Below are 13,739 nucleotides of genomic sequence, written 5' to 3'. Positions count from 1 at the left end.
ACTTTTTAAAATAACGCAGTTCTCCGATAAAAAATTTAGTTCAGTGACAAAATTTGTGTGTAGATTAAGTGTTATTTAAAGAGTTTGAGTGTGTTCCATAATACCTGGTAACAACACATGCTGTTTCAAATATGGTTACAATACAATTAATTGGCTCTTAGCTGTCAAGTTACAGCTATCACTTCAGTATTAGTGATACCACCCTTAAACTGGTGAGCATGTTATTCTTGATTATTCCATCAGATCTGCAGAGCACAGAAGGTGTAAGAAAGATTAATAGCTACAAAATCTATCCTATAGTTCTTAAGAGCGTAGGGGTACCTGCTGAGGTTTAAGAGCAGACTGACATTAACGTGACGATTTTTTAAAAGTGTTTTAAAGAAGAAACAGTCAATTATCCTGCAGTAGCAGCAATCTCCTCACATGCTGGAAAAGTAGAACGTTAAGTGCAGTTGATTTTCACTATCAATTATCTGTGTCTACAAATATTCGGAAGGGAGACAGGAAGGAAGGAGGGGAAGGAGTATGTTGATTTTAAGGTTAGAATTAGGAATTTGAAATGAAGGTCATAAGATCAAACTATTTGCCTATGTAGAATAAGCCAGATATTAAACACTGAAAAATTCACAAACTTGTAGATGCATAAAAATCTTGTAAAATTACTTTTAACGAAGACTGTGACAATAAATGCATCCCTTCCCTACATCTCAGAAAAGGATCCTTTATGTTACAGAACCTTCTGGCCCCCCAAAACATCTGCTGTCAAAAGCTGGTATTTCAACAGCTTTATTGCTGGGGAAAAAAGAGTAAATTAGCTTCTTGTTGTAGAGGGATTCTAACAGAAATCATCCCATTTTAGTGTGGTACAAATGCACTGGCATAAATCAGTGTTGTTTTCTTCTAGTGCTCTGCTACATTGCTTCATTTTTAAGGCCCTTAGGAAGGAATCTTCTCGTTTCATTTTACCTATCCAGAGGCATGATTCTAAAGACAGACAGCAAGTCACTCTACAGGCAAGTAATTCTGCCTTTTTTAATTTTTTTTTTGTAAGAAACGTATTGTTTTATTTTTCTGTATCATTCTTAAACTTAAAAAGCAAGAAACATAGCTTTATGAAGGTGGCAGAGTAAGGTTGTGCAGATTTTCTTCTCATAGTGGTTTTGCACACTTTAAGGGAAAAAAAGTAAGTAAAGCAGTGTCCAGGAGATGAGTAACATCCAATATATTAGAGAAAGAAAGATACTCAATGTATCGCTTCTGCCATCACAGTTGTCACTCTGTCTCTCGAAGAAAAAAAGAACAGTGATTTCAAATGCTTAAAGGCACATTCTATATTAATGCTTTAGTTCAGATTAGAAATGTGCTTTTGAAGCAAATTCACAGATCATCCCCGTTTACTGTTCCATGGTTCATATGACAGAGCTGCCTTGGAGTATATTAACTCCTTTTGCGCAAGATCAAACCAGATGTGAACTACTAACTGGCATTCTATCCACAGGACCAGACATTAGCAAGTGTAAAATAAAACTCGTCAAAACACATGTAAAGGCAAACACTGAGTCCTCAACACCAGCACACAAGCGTTTCATACTCTGCGGACCTGCTCCCTTTACCTCACACCACTTATTAACATAGACATAGCCTAAACCGCGCAAGGCAACCGTCAGCTCTTCCTACAGGGCACACATCTCTATGGTCATCAAAACTGCTGCACCAAACCTGCAATGATGCTCTATCAATTTTTGTCAAGACCAGGACACTGGACTGAACTGACTTTCGATCCAGCTCAGTACAGCCATTCAAGAACAAGCCCATTTATGAAACTAAATGTTTTTTACTTATGAAACATAAGCATTAGATCAACAAAAATGACAGGCACAAAGAATAACTTCCTGAATGTAAATGCAGAAGGACAGCATACAGAAAGGGTAGGTGCAATGTCTTTCATAAGAAGCTGAAAAATGAGAGTGTTTTCCCCCCTTTTTACAGGAGATTTTCTCTGCAGTTTATGCATCAAGGCAGTAACAGGTTGCTTCTCATATGCAGATTGAGACAGATGTCAAAATGGGGGGGATGTGAGATCAAGCAGGGAAAAAAGTCAGTCCAATTCATTTTTTCTTGTCTATCTCCGCCAAAGGGTGAGGCATGGGGAGTGCATAAAAAAGCCCCCAACATATCAAAATAAAACCTGTGTCCTTTGTTGTAGCTGTATAGTTAGGCTATGAACCTGGTATCACAGTCCTTCTCTCAGCCTTTTGCACTACTCCTCTTCTCTTGGGGTACTCACAAACAAAAGCTAGATATGGAATTTATTAATGAAATGCATTATATTATAGCAGTACACAGCCAAAGAGATGAGGGTTCCTTGCTTGGCTGACATCAACAGGCTTCTGGAGGTCACCACAGCAAAACACATCTGCTATGTATGTAGGTCTGGGTGCTACAGAGCAACACACCCTCTCCTGCTTACCACTGCATAAGCAGCAGGAAAATCTCTGCACAGGAAACATGCTCCTTGATACATTTATCAACTTCTAACAGCTCTAACTAGATTCATTCTTTATAATTTTGTATTAAGTTTGTACCTGCTGCAACCAAAAAGGACAGCTGGACAACTTCATTGTTGAAGAAAAGTTGCTAACAGCTTTCTAACATCCGATTTAACTTTTCAGGTACCTTTCAGAAAGCACCAATGCAGTGCAAATATTCTTACACCCATCTTTATAAAGAAAAACTTATCCAACATAAACAACCTTCTATTGAACTACAATATACCTCCAATAAAAAAATAAAAATTAAGAAAACAGAGCAGCAAGATACCTTCACCTCAGCCGAATCCAAGTGACATAACTGGAAAGAGACAAAGCCATCATACGTAAGAATCTTTTTCACAGTAACTAATCAGAACCTGCTAACATAATGAAATAGGCTGCGAGTCCTCCCCCTCCTCCAGACTTTTTACAAAGACATTTTTCTTGGAAAACCATGAGAAAAATTGCTACTTTTGGTGATTATACATGATAAATTTTTACACTGGGTTTTAGCTCTGTACTCACACAAGCACTGACAAGGAAAACTACATTCAACAATTGCCTACATGCTATTACAATTTGCATACAGAAAACTGCTCTGTATGCTTAGCTTTCAGTAGCTAATTCTGTAATTATCTTGATATACATCACGAACAAAAATCTGAGACAGCCAGAAGCTGAGAGCTCATGCTTTAATCCCCAATAATCATTTTGCCTGTATGTCACATGTTTTCAAGCCCATGGTCTAGTTCTGAAACAGTAAATTTCAGGAAATTGCCTCATTCACAGGCTGTGTTATCACCTTCGATCCTGATAACAATTTTATGACCCATCAAGTCTTTCGGCTCTGTTTATTCTATAACATTTTCACCATGGCCCAAGAGGTTTCCTTTCCTCTGGATCAAAAGGATCTGTTTCTATAATCTATTCCTTACTCAGTTGATTAAAGATAGGAATAAGCACATATTCGCTCCTTAGCCCAGTCAATTAGAACAAAATCAGAAGTGTTGAAGAAAGCGGTTTTCCCTCTGATAGAGTTCATTTGTCTTCCTAGTTGAGTAACTTCTGTCCAGAAGTACAGACAGATGCTTCTTTGGGAAGAACCAGCTTGTACTGGGTGATATCTACCAGTACATTGCTCCTACAGGAGGAGAAACCACTTCCTGAACTCAAAACACTAACATGGAAGGAAAGAAACAACTCACACACATACAGATATAAACAGCTGAAGTACTACAGCGATCTGCTAAGGCTACCGCTTATTTGGAAGTGCTATAATCAATCTGATACAGCCTACTTTCCCCACAAACACCATCACAGGCAAAGACCAAGGAGAATTCTTCTCCTCAGACTGGCTTCTAAAACTGCTTTCACCTATATGACCCATTTAAGTTATTGTTGTTTTTCTTTCCAGTATCGAGATGTTGAGAATCTGATCTACCTCCCAGAGCAGGACTTCAGCCCAGCAGCCACCCTCCTCGTTTTAGTTTCGGGAAGGAGAACAGCTGTAATTGCAAACTCTTGTAATTGGAAATCAAGAGATCTACCCACCAAGGAGAAACAACACTAAGCTGTTAATAGCTTTTCCCTTTTGTTAAGATTCAAAAGCAAGTTTGTTACAGGTACTAAGCTGCCAATATTGAAAAAGAGTAGCAATTACTTGCAAATACTCTCTGCCACTGGATTTTACCTACTGCAAAGATTAGAAGCAGAGTTTCAGGAGCTGTTACACCTTTTCACCACTGAAGACAGTTAAAAGTTTGCAATAAATTGTCATTCTTCTAGACAGAAGAACAAACAGGCAGGAAGTTTCCAGAGCACTGAGATCAGGTCTCATCTACCAGGGAAGACAATGGCTGCACAAGGAGAAAACCCATGTGTTTCTGATTTTTTCTACTTACAAGTCAACTCATGCAGGACTTTAGGAGGAACAAAGACAACATTCTTTGCCACCCCTTCTCTAGTGGCAAGGGGATATCATCTGCATCCCCCTCCCGCCTCCCACCCTGTTTCTAAAACTTCTTGTAAATTAAGATGCTGTATCTTTCCTTGTTACACTCAGTTAAGTAGCTCTGCACATAGCAACTTCTCCCAAGCCATTTAATAAAGCAGTCTTATCAGCAATAGCCAGCTTTGGCTTTGTAAGGAGAATAATAAGGTTATATTCACTTAATTCAAATGCATCCACTTTAATTTGAAGAGCATTGACTTGATAAATATGTGTGAGTGTAAAAGTGTTTCACAAAACACAACTGTGTTCATGTATCTGTGTATTATATTATTTTTCATGTATTTAACTGCTCAGAAGTACTCTAGATAGTAACGCGCTTTTAAAAAAATACCAACACATTTCCTCTACACAAAAAAAGGAACCAGATCAGTGCTTGGGCAGGCAAAATTTGTCCAAGTAAAGGTCACATAGGCAATACTTCTGTAAATAATGAATTCACACCTTAATCACTCTATATTCTGTAACTAAGTGCTCAGATAAGTGCTCCCACCACAGAGACCATTGTACCACAAGTTCATTCTGCATCTTCCTGCCTTCAACCACACAGCACAAGGACTAGGACTGACCCAACCACTGGGAATTTGAGCAAGATCAAACACTTAGAGATCTGTGCTGCACTGCTTTTCTGTCTTCCCCCCCCCCCCCCCCCCCCCCCCCCCCCATCTTTTGAAGAGGAGCAGGAACTTTTTCTTAAATGAAACTGACCTGAAATGTACTTACAGTCCTTCCTGAACACAGCTTCAAACAGCAATGCCAGCTTCCAGGCTCTGATAGAATGACAAGAAGCTACAAACAAAAACTCCTTTGTACCAAAAACATAGCAACAAAATTTCAAGAGCAAGAGCAGATGTTATTCTTGTCCCCTGTGCCTAGATCACAAACTGATTAAACCATTTTACTCTGTTTTTTAAAAATAGAGGAAAGGCATGCTTCTTCTCACTGAAGCAGCAGCTGCAGCATCCCTAAAAAATAGCCCCAGGATTTCATTTCTCTACAGAGATCATAATTTCATTTAATTTTGTAAGATTACCCACTCAAAACCTTGTTTTTTTCATACAAGAACCCTTTTGTTGAACCAAATCTATATCAAGTATCAGGAAACAGCACCACACACTGACAATAACATAAGGAAGTAATTAACAAACACTGACTGACCCTATTTTCATAGGGCCCTTACACTTCCAAAACTGAAGGCAAGGTTCTTTCTAGTTTGCTGAAATTCAGACCACAAAAGAACAGCTGAGAGTGGCAGAAAATAATACTAGAACTTTTTCAGCACCTCCAGAGCACTGTATCATGTGCTGTGTGTCTTTAATTATTTCCCAGGAGTCCATTAGCAAGTTTAGAATTTTATTTAGGTATATTTTTACTCAATGTAAAGATCTTATTACCCAAGATTTAACCAAGTCAGATCACAGTTCTGAGTTTATACATGTCAGTATATATCACTTTACTTACAAGTACGATAAAGACTAAATAACTTAGGTTAAACAAGCTGACGGTAAGACTGAAGTTGCTCTAAACAACAGACCCCATATACAGCAACACAGCTGGTGACAGCTTACTTTCATTTTTCAATGTTTTGTTTTGATTTTACTTCTGCAACTAATACAGAGCTGAGGAGAAGTATTTCAGATTTCACACACACACAACCACAGGTCTTTTGCTTTCAATAGTTCATCTGCAATTTCTATTTGATTCTCATATTATCATCCACAGAAAACTAATTACATAGCAACATACACCTGACATTGTTCTAAAGATTTGTCCTGTTACCTTTGCTTTGTTATTAAAAAAAAATCATAATAATGTTTTCATTACCTGCAAAATGTATACATATGCATACATTAAAATGTATTAAATTTTAAAGCAATATAAGCAGAATTTACCATGGTCCTGTCACAATAATCTTCCTACTAGGTTTCATGATACCATTAAACCTCTTTGGCACAAAATAAAACATCAGGTCTATGGGAGGACATTCCTCATCGTCCTGCTATTCCCAAGGTAATCTGATCTGCTACACAGCTAAAAGCTCTTCTTCGGGAGACTTTTCCAGGTGGCAAGAGCAAGACGGCATCAGAGATGATGATCTCCCACTGTTGTAGGGTACCAGGCTCCCTGATGTGTGGGTAGTCACCTTTTTCACCCACCCCTCTCCCAGGATGCCAACTCACAGCGACCCTAAAACCACAGCAAAGCTCCTTTCCCTCAGCCCTTCATTGGAGAGAGGAGGGCATTGCTACCCAAGTAAATACAAAAGGAGAAATACGCTTGACTCTAGTAGCCCATCATATGGCCTCCACTTAGCATACAGATGCCAACTGCTTCAGAGAAAAGAGGAGGGGAGCAGCTAGATGAAGACAGAGACACTGCAGTAGGGCTGAGTTACAGAAAGGAGGACACCTGGCTGGGCACTGAACTCAACACAGGGCACAGGAACCATCCAGTTGCACAAAGCACCTACAATTGCAATTCTTCCAGCACACTGGTCAACTGCTCACCGCTCTGCAAACTCTTCCAATTTGAACTCCAAGTCTGATTACCTCTGCCTTTGCTAACTGCCCTCTGGAGGGGCTAACTAGGTCAGTACCGAGGTCCCTATGCTCACACAAACACACACAGATGGTGGCAGGTTGCAGGCAGACTCAGATTCACCACAGGAGTTACTCCAGGAGCACTTAATGGGAAGTGTATCACTTAACACATATTCTATTTGCATTAACCCATTAGCTTAACAGAGAAATTGTTGTCAGCATTATGCAGTTCCCTAACTAGCAGGGATTATCCCAGTACATCATGACAGTATCCCCAGTGGTATCATAATTCTTTGACCACACTGCATTATTAATGACACCTGTCAGTATTTTGATAATGAAATTGAATAACAGCATAAGCAACAGGACAATGAAACATTCACTATGTCATAATCACAAGTCCTAAGAGAAAAATACATATTGGTACCCCCAGCTGCTCAAGAAAAACATAACTTCATACAAAGTCATATTTAAAAAAAAAAAAACAAACCAAAAACTGAAGCATGCCACATTTCTGCATGTGGAAGTCTTAAAAAGAATTTGTATTTAACTTCACTAATCTTTTGCCATTTTCTCCCTATTTGCTGTGGATTTCTGCAATATCTGAAAGCACTGTAGCTTTCCAGACTCCCATTATAAGAAAAAATTGACAAGTTTACTTACGCATTAGGTTGTAAATGTGCTTTTCTGCAACATGTTCCGTAAACAGCTTTATAAGGTCATCTTTTAAGTCTCTGTTAAGCTTGGTTTCTATGTAAAATTTATTCTGGAAAATAAGACAGAAGGTTTCAAGTTTGTTTTTTGTAATAGCAAATAAAGCAAACTTACTTTTTTCCTGAATAAAAATAGTTCAAAATTTACAGGTCAAATATTCTAGAACTTTAAAAGTGCCTCCTTGGTGACTACATTTATACTAAATAGAACATTCCTGTACAATAAAAAACCATGTATTTAAAATTAAGAACACATGTGGTACTACTGGTAACAAACCCACTTACATATAGGTGTTTGGTTGGGTGTTTTGTTTTTTTTTTACTTTATATCTACAGATACATCTCCATATCAATCCAGACTGGTGAGTTTGTAGAAACAACACTTCATTTTAGAACTAACACCAAATAAATGCTCTAACACCAAAGTAGGGCTGGACATCATGTTTGCAACAAAAGAAAACATTTTTACTAATGTCTAAAAGTGATTAAGCCATTAAAATAAAAACAAATCATCAGTACAACTATACACTTCTGTGGTTCATCATGGACAATCTCAAGAGGGTAACTACTCAGAACTAATGAACTATGGAAGTGACATATATAAATCTACAGAAAACTGAACTATATTAAGATCTGCAGGATTCAATTATCTTGACCCACTCAGCATTAATAATAAATTCACCTCTTCAGCCCTTAAAGGAAATTCTATTCATGAGTTCCTTGAGGGCCTCTATACCCAATGTACTACTTGGTGTTATTTCTCAGTTTCCAGCCTGCAATTAGTAGCAAGATTTCTTCTCTGCATTTTATTCATAGGTGAGCTTTAAAAGCTGGAAAAAAATAATTCTTTCAAAATAAATCTCTTATCATTTTACAGCACTAACATGCAAGTAGAACAACTAAATTCATCTGGACAACTTGTGTAGAAGAGGTAACCAGAAATTGCAGATACTGTAATAGAGAATAAACTTAATCAAGAAATAAAGACCTGGAACACTTATCTAGAAGATTTACTAGAGGAATGGATATCTTAAGGGAGAAAGGTTTTTCCACACACTAAATCAAGTTCTTCTATTCACTAAAGCATTTAATATAATTGGAACAAACCCTTAGAACACTATTAGAGCTATCTTTACATTTTTTGTGTGAAACCCATTCTCTTGGCCATTACCAAAACTACACATACCATAATAAACCGTCCATGCAGAAACCACTTGAATTTTCAAGGCAAGCAGTTATTTACTATTAATCACAAATGAAGGCAATTTGAGGGCTGAATACATGCCCCTACTGAAGTTTAGATTTGTTGCAGTGATAGACAACAATCTCAAAAAGATATTTTTTAAAAATTGAATAACTTCCTACTGCTGGTTCCCTCCCTGAAGCTATCCTACCTGCAGAGGTTTTATAAAGGGCTGTTACTCAGTTGCTTCCCCCTCACCTAGGCCTGTTCTTTGAAGAGACTGAGGGAAAGGCTCCATAGACATAATAACCTGTCTCATAAGAAACAGACTAACTTCACTTGTAATATTTCTGATCAATGCTGAATCTCAATTGCAACAGAAACAGCAACTGAAGATACACATCTCCTAGGAAGTGTTGAGCAACACACCACACTACCTCTTTCATCTGACCTAACTTCCTGAACCACTTCCACGTTGAGCTTCCTCACCACATTCTACCACATAGCCACTGGTGCGACACACTGGAGAGACCAGAACATCACAGCACAAGCCTACCGACCTGAGTCAAACCTGACAATATCAAACTACCGATTCTGCTGATCCTTATGAGTTGACAGATGAGATGCACCCAGCTAAGGAAATAACTTACTCTGTTCCTTTCCCAGTCTCAAAAGCTTCTTGCATTAAAAGCAGTTGGCAATCTACAAACTGTGATGCTTCCTTTTGTCGAAGGGTTGGAAAGCTTATACCTTAAGTTTCATAGCAAGAAAAACAACAAAAAAAACCCAACAGCAGTTTCAAGCAGAAGAGTTACAACACAACGCTTTCACATAGAACAACTGTAAAATACTTTCACATCTGCTCACTTGGAAACACCTTTTGAAAAAGATGTTACACTTGCATGAATTTAAATAGACAATGAAAAATGATCTAACCAAGTACTTCATTTCCAGTCCACAGTGCTGAAAGGAGGTAGCAGAATAACTATCACCTTTCTCATTCTTGTTAGTGGAAAACCAGGAAGATTTTCTGTATAAGATGTCACTACCTAGGCTGTACCAGTATTTATTGAGAAGTGTGTCAAGTCACCTAAAGGTCTAAATAACAGGTAAAAAGATAAGCAGATATAAATAACTGAGAAAGTCAGATATGATATAAGCATTTCTTCTACAAAACACTGTATCAGTAAAGCAATCTGGCAAACGTTAAGAGACGTATTTGTGTTAATACCATTAAGAGGAGATCAATAAATACTAGAAACAGAAAAAACAGTGTATGAGTGCTTATCATCTCATCCACATATAACTATATATATACACATATATACACACACACACTTATGTATACAGACACACACAAAATGCCCTCAATAAGCAACAAAGTGCAATACCACCTAGTAGGAACAGTAATATTTTAGAGGCAATATGAGTTTTAATCATTCATATGTGCAGCATACTGTGATATGTACAACCTGTAAGCATCCAGAATAGCCTCACTTAGATTATAAAGCAAAGTTATTCATTAGGAATTATGCTTAGGAATGAAACACTATGTGCTAAGCTGACTTCTAGTTTAATTTGCTTTATCTTCCCAGAACTTTTGAAGGAGTTCAAACGCACAGAACTTTGGAGGGATAAAAGCATTTTGGGTCTCCATGCTTTCTTGAGAAGTCCACTGTAGCAGCATAAGACTGAAAAAATCCATCATCATGTGATAAAGAAAACCACTAATGCTCCTAACAAAAAAGGAAAAACTCCCCTGATTGCAAAGTCAGCCCTCTCAACCATCACTCAGGATAAGCTCTGAAACAAACCTTGGTCATCATACACAAGCAAGTTAAGAAAACATCTTTCCTGTATTGCCACCATTCACATACAAGAACATTATTTGGTATCTATCAGAAAAAACAAAAAGTGTTGCTGTTGATATCAAAACACACAGGACTAAGCCCAAGGCAAAAATACTGTACCTTTTCCTGCCACCAAAGGCCAAAACCCAAGATTCCAGTTGTAAAAAAAAAAAAAACAAAAAAAAAAAACCAAACACACAAACAACCTTGAGCTTTTCCTCAGCATCACAGAATTAAAAAAAAAAAATAGTATTTAAATGTATATTAAAAGTTTTCCTAAGCAGTGATACAATTACCCTTTCAGAACAAAGTTTATCACTGCAACTCAACTGCCCAAAGCAATCACATCACTACCAAAAAAGGAAAGCCCTGCCACCTCTGCTAAAAAGGCAGAGCTCAACAACTTAGTCCTCTTCACTTAAAAATACACTGAAAGTATGTATTAAAGTAACTGCAAAACTTTAATTTATACTGTAATTAGGCTTTCACTTCTTGCAATTGTTTTTTAATTGTATTTTCTTGTCTAAATAAAGGAAGCCACTGCTGCTGCATGAGAGAAAACTTGATTAGAACCTACAATGTAAAATTGCAGGAGTAGCTGTACATAAAAGTACTTGCAAATGCATACAGAGAAAAATGAGGCAAACATTTTTCATTCTGACTTCTCTAGAGATATTTTCCACGTTACGCACAGCACTGGTTAATAAATTATTTCAGAGAAAAAGTATGAGACTTAATTTGACATTAGTCTTCAAAGCCAGCTATATAGCTGAGCCAAATCAGCTCCTCTTGCTGCCAAACGCAACGCTAACACCTAGGTCACTAAACTCTACACAAAAGCAGGCTTATAATAAAGATGGGGGCAGACTTTTTAGCAGGGCTTGTAGCAATAAGACAAGGGGTAATGGTTTTAAACTAAGAAAAGGTAGATTCAGACTAGATATAAGGAAGAAATTTTTCACGATGAGGGTGGTGATACACGCACAGGTTGCCCAGAGGCAGTAGATGCCCCATCCCTGGACACATTCAGGGTCAGGCTGGATGGGGCTTCAAGCAACCTGATCTGGTTGAAGATGTCCCTGCACACTGCAGGGGGGTTGGACTGGATGTCCTTTAAAGGTCCCTTCCAACCCAAGCCATTCTGTGATTCTGTAACTCTCAGGTCTAACTTGAGTTGTCATTTAAATGAGAAAGTGTTTGCAGGAACAGAGTTTTACTGTCTGAAGAAATCACTAGTCATGCTTTAAAGAAGCTTCTCCTTTAAAACTACAAGAGTACTTTGACTTCTCTTTGTTCTCAAATATAACAAAATTACTAACTACTCATTTTACAGGTTTATTACTCATTAACCGTTTTTAATATGTTCAGATATCAGACTCAAATTCTAAATAAGAAACCACAGGATACACAGCACTCCTCCTCTGAAAATACAAACACCGCATCGCAACTGCGTACAACACAAGCTATCAAAATCTATTTGGCAATTAATTATACCTTGTCTGGTCATATAGACAAGGCCTATAATGATTAAACCTGTCTGTCTATATGCTCTTCATGAACATTTTTTCAATCTTAGTTACTACAGTCTTAATTGTTAAGGACAGATTTTGACTTCTGTGATGGAAGAACCTCAGTGACAGAACTGAGCATAAATGAGCATTCAATAAGTACACACCTGACCAGCTTATCTCCGTTTGTAAATGGCTATTAAACTATGAGACTGCTTAAACACCTGTCTGCAATAAACAAGTTCAGCACACATAGGTGAAAAAAATGGCTAACATTAAAAATATCTGAATGCAATAGGTGGAAAAACTCCCTTCCTAGTTTTTCCCCAGCACTTCACAACAGGAACAGGTGATAAATAAATAATAAAATGAAATCATCACTGGGAACACATCCTTCAGCTATTAAGTGAAGCTATAGCAACTGAACTTCACTCTGTATTAACTAGACAAAAGAGCAGATTAGAAGACACCCAGTTCAAGAAGAAAATTAGTCCTTTAATGCAACAAATCTGTGTGGTAACTCTATGCTGAAAGACTGTGGCAAGTTACTCTGTTTCAGACACATTCTCTGAAACGTAGGAGACCCTTCTAAAAGATACTGCTTCCCAAGCTCTGGGAAGCTACCACTGAGAATATTTGAAGAGGTCGAGATTTATTCACTCTAAATCAGTTTAATACTTTTTTCTTGAAAAAAATAAAAACGTTTCTTGCCCAACAAATAGACACTTTGGGTTTTATTTCTAAGTGATGCCAACGCAAGGATGGTTTCTGGGAGAAGGATAAATTCAAGCTTAAGTTATTCATTACCATAAAAAAAACCAACAAACACCCAACAAAAGTCTTGACATTTTGACAAAAATTTTTCATTTCTTCAGAGGTACAGAACACTTCATAAATTACAAAATCAGCATGATATATGCTTATAGCCAATAGTTTTGGAAACTCTGCAAGTATGCCTGACAGTGCTATGAACACGTTTGTCTTCATCCAGTCAATGCTCTAAATTGCTTAGTCAAGTGACACAGACATTTCCAAGAGACATTTCTTTGTCTTGTCTGAATCTGTGCAATTTAAAAGCAAGAAACAATCATCTTTGCAACCTGCCCAAACTGCCAAGTCAACATATAACAAGCCAATAATTATCACCGTTCAAAAAAGATATAAATAATAACCTATTTGGGACAGCTTTTTTCCAATCAAAACAAAAAACATTCCCCCCCCATTGCCAGGAAAGAAATGTCAGGGCAGAAACCAACTGCAAAATTCTACATTTAAAAGCACAGCTTCCTCTCCCTCTCCCCACACTACTTGATTAGTACTGTTATGCAGGTAGCAAAGCAAAGCATGACTCATAAGTTCCACAAATTAAAAATGATTACAGCAGCGTTTTATTCTTTTCACTTTCA

General features: G+C 37.6%; 1 protein-coding gene across 3 annotated transcripts in view; it reads right to left on the bottom strand.

Annotated features, from left to right (window-relative positions):
- CACUL1 (CDK2 associated cullin domain 1) overlaps nt 1–13,739 on the bottom strand; it is a 55,418-nt gene that overhangs the window by 19,506 nt on the left and 22,173 nt on the right. For 2 of the 3 annotated variants that reach the window (XM_040605839.1, XM_040605841.1), the window contains 2 exons: nt 7,743–7,845; nt 5,248–5,328 (listed from right to left, as the gene is read on the bottom strand). In XM_040605839.1, the coding sequence (XP_040461773.1) occupies nt 5,248–5,328; nt 7,743–7,845 (184 nt within the window). The remainder of the gene's footprint in view (nt 1–5,247; nt 5,329–7,742; nt 7,846–13,739) is intronic. The other variant, XM_040605840.1, reaches the window with a different exon arrangement.

Source organism: Falco naumanni, chromosome 9 (assembly GCF_017639655.2).
Source record: "Falco naumanni isolate bFalNau1 chromosome 9, bFalNau1.pat, whole genome shotgun sequence".
NCBI lineage: Eukaryota > Metazoa > Chordata > Aves > Falconiformes > Falconidae > Falco > Falco naumanni.
This window is presented reverse-complemented; position numbering and strand designations above follow the sequence as displayed.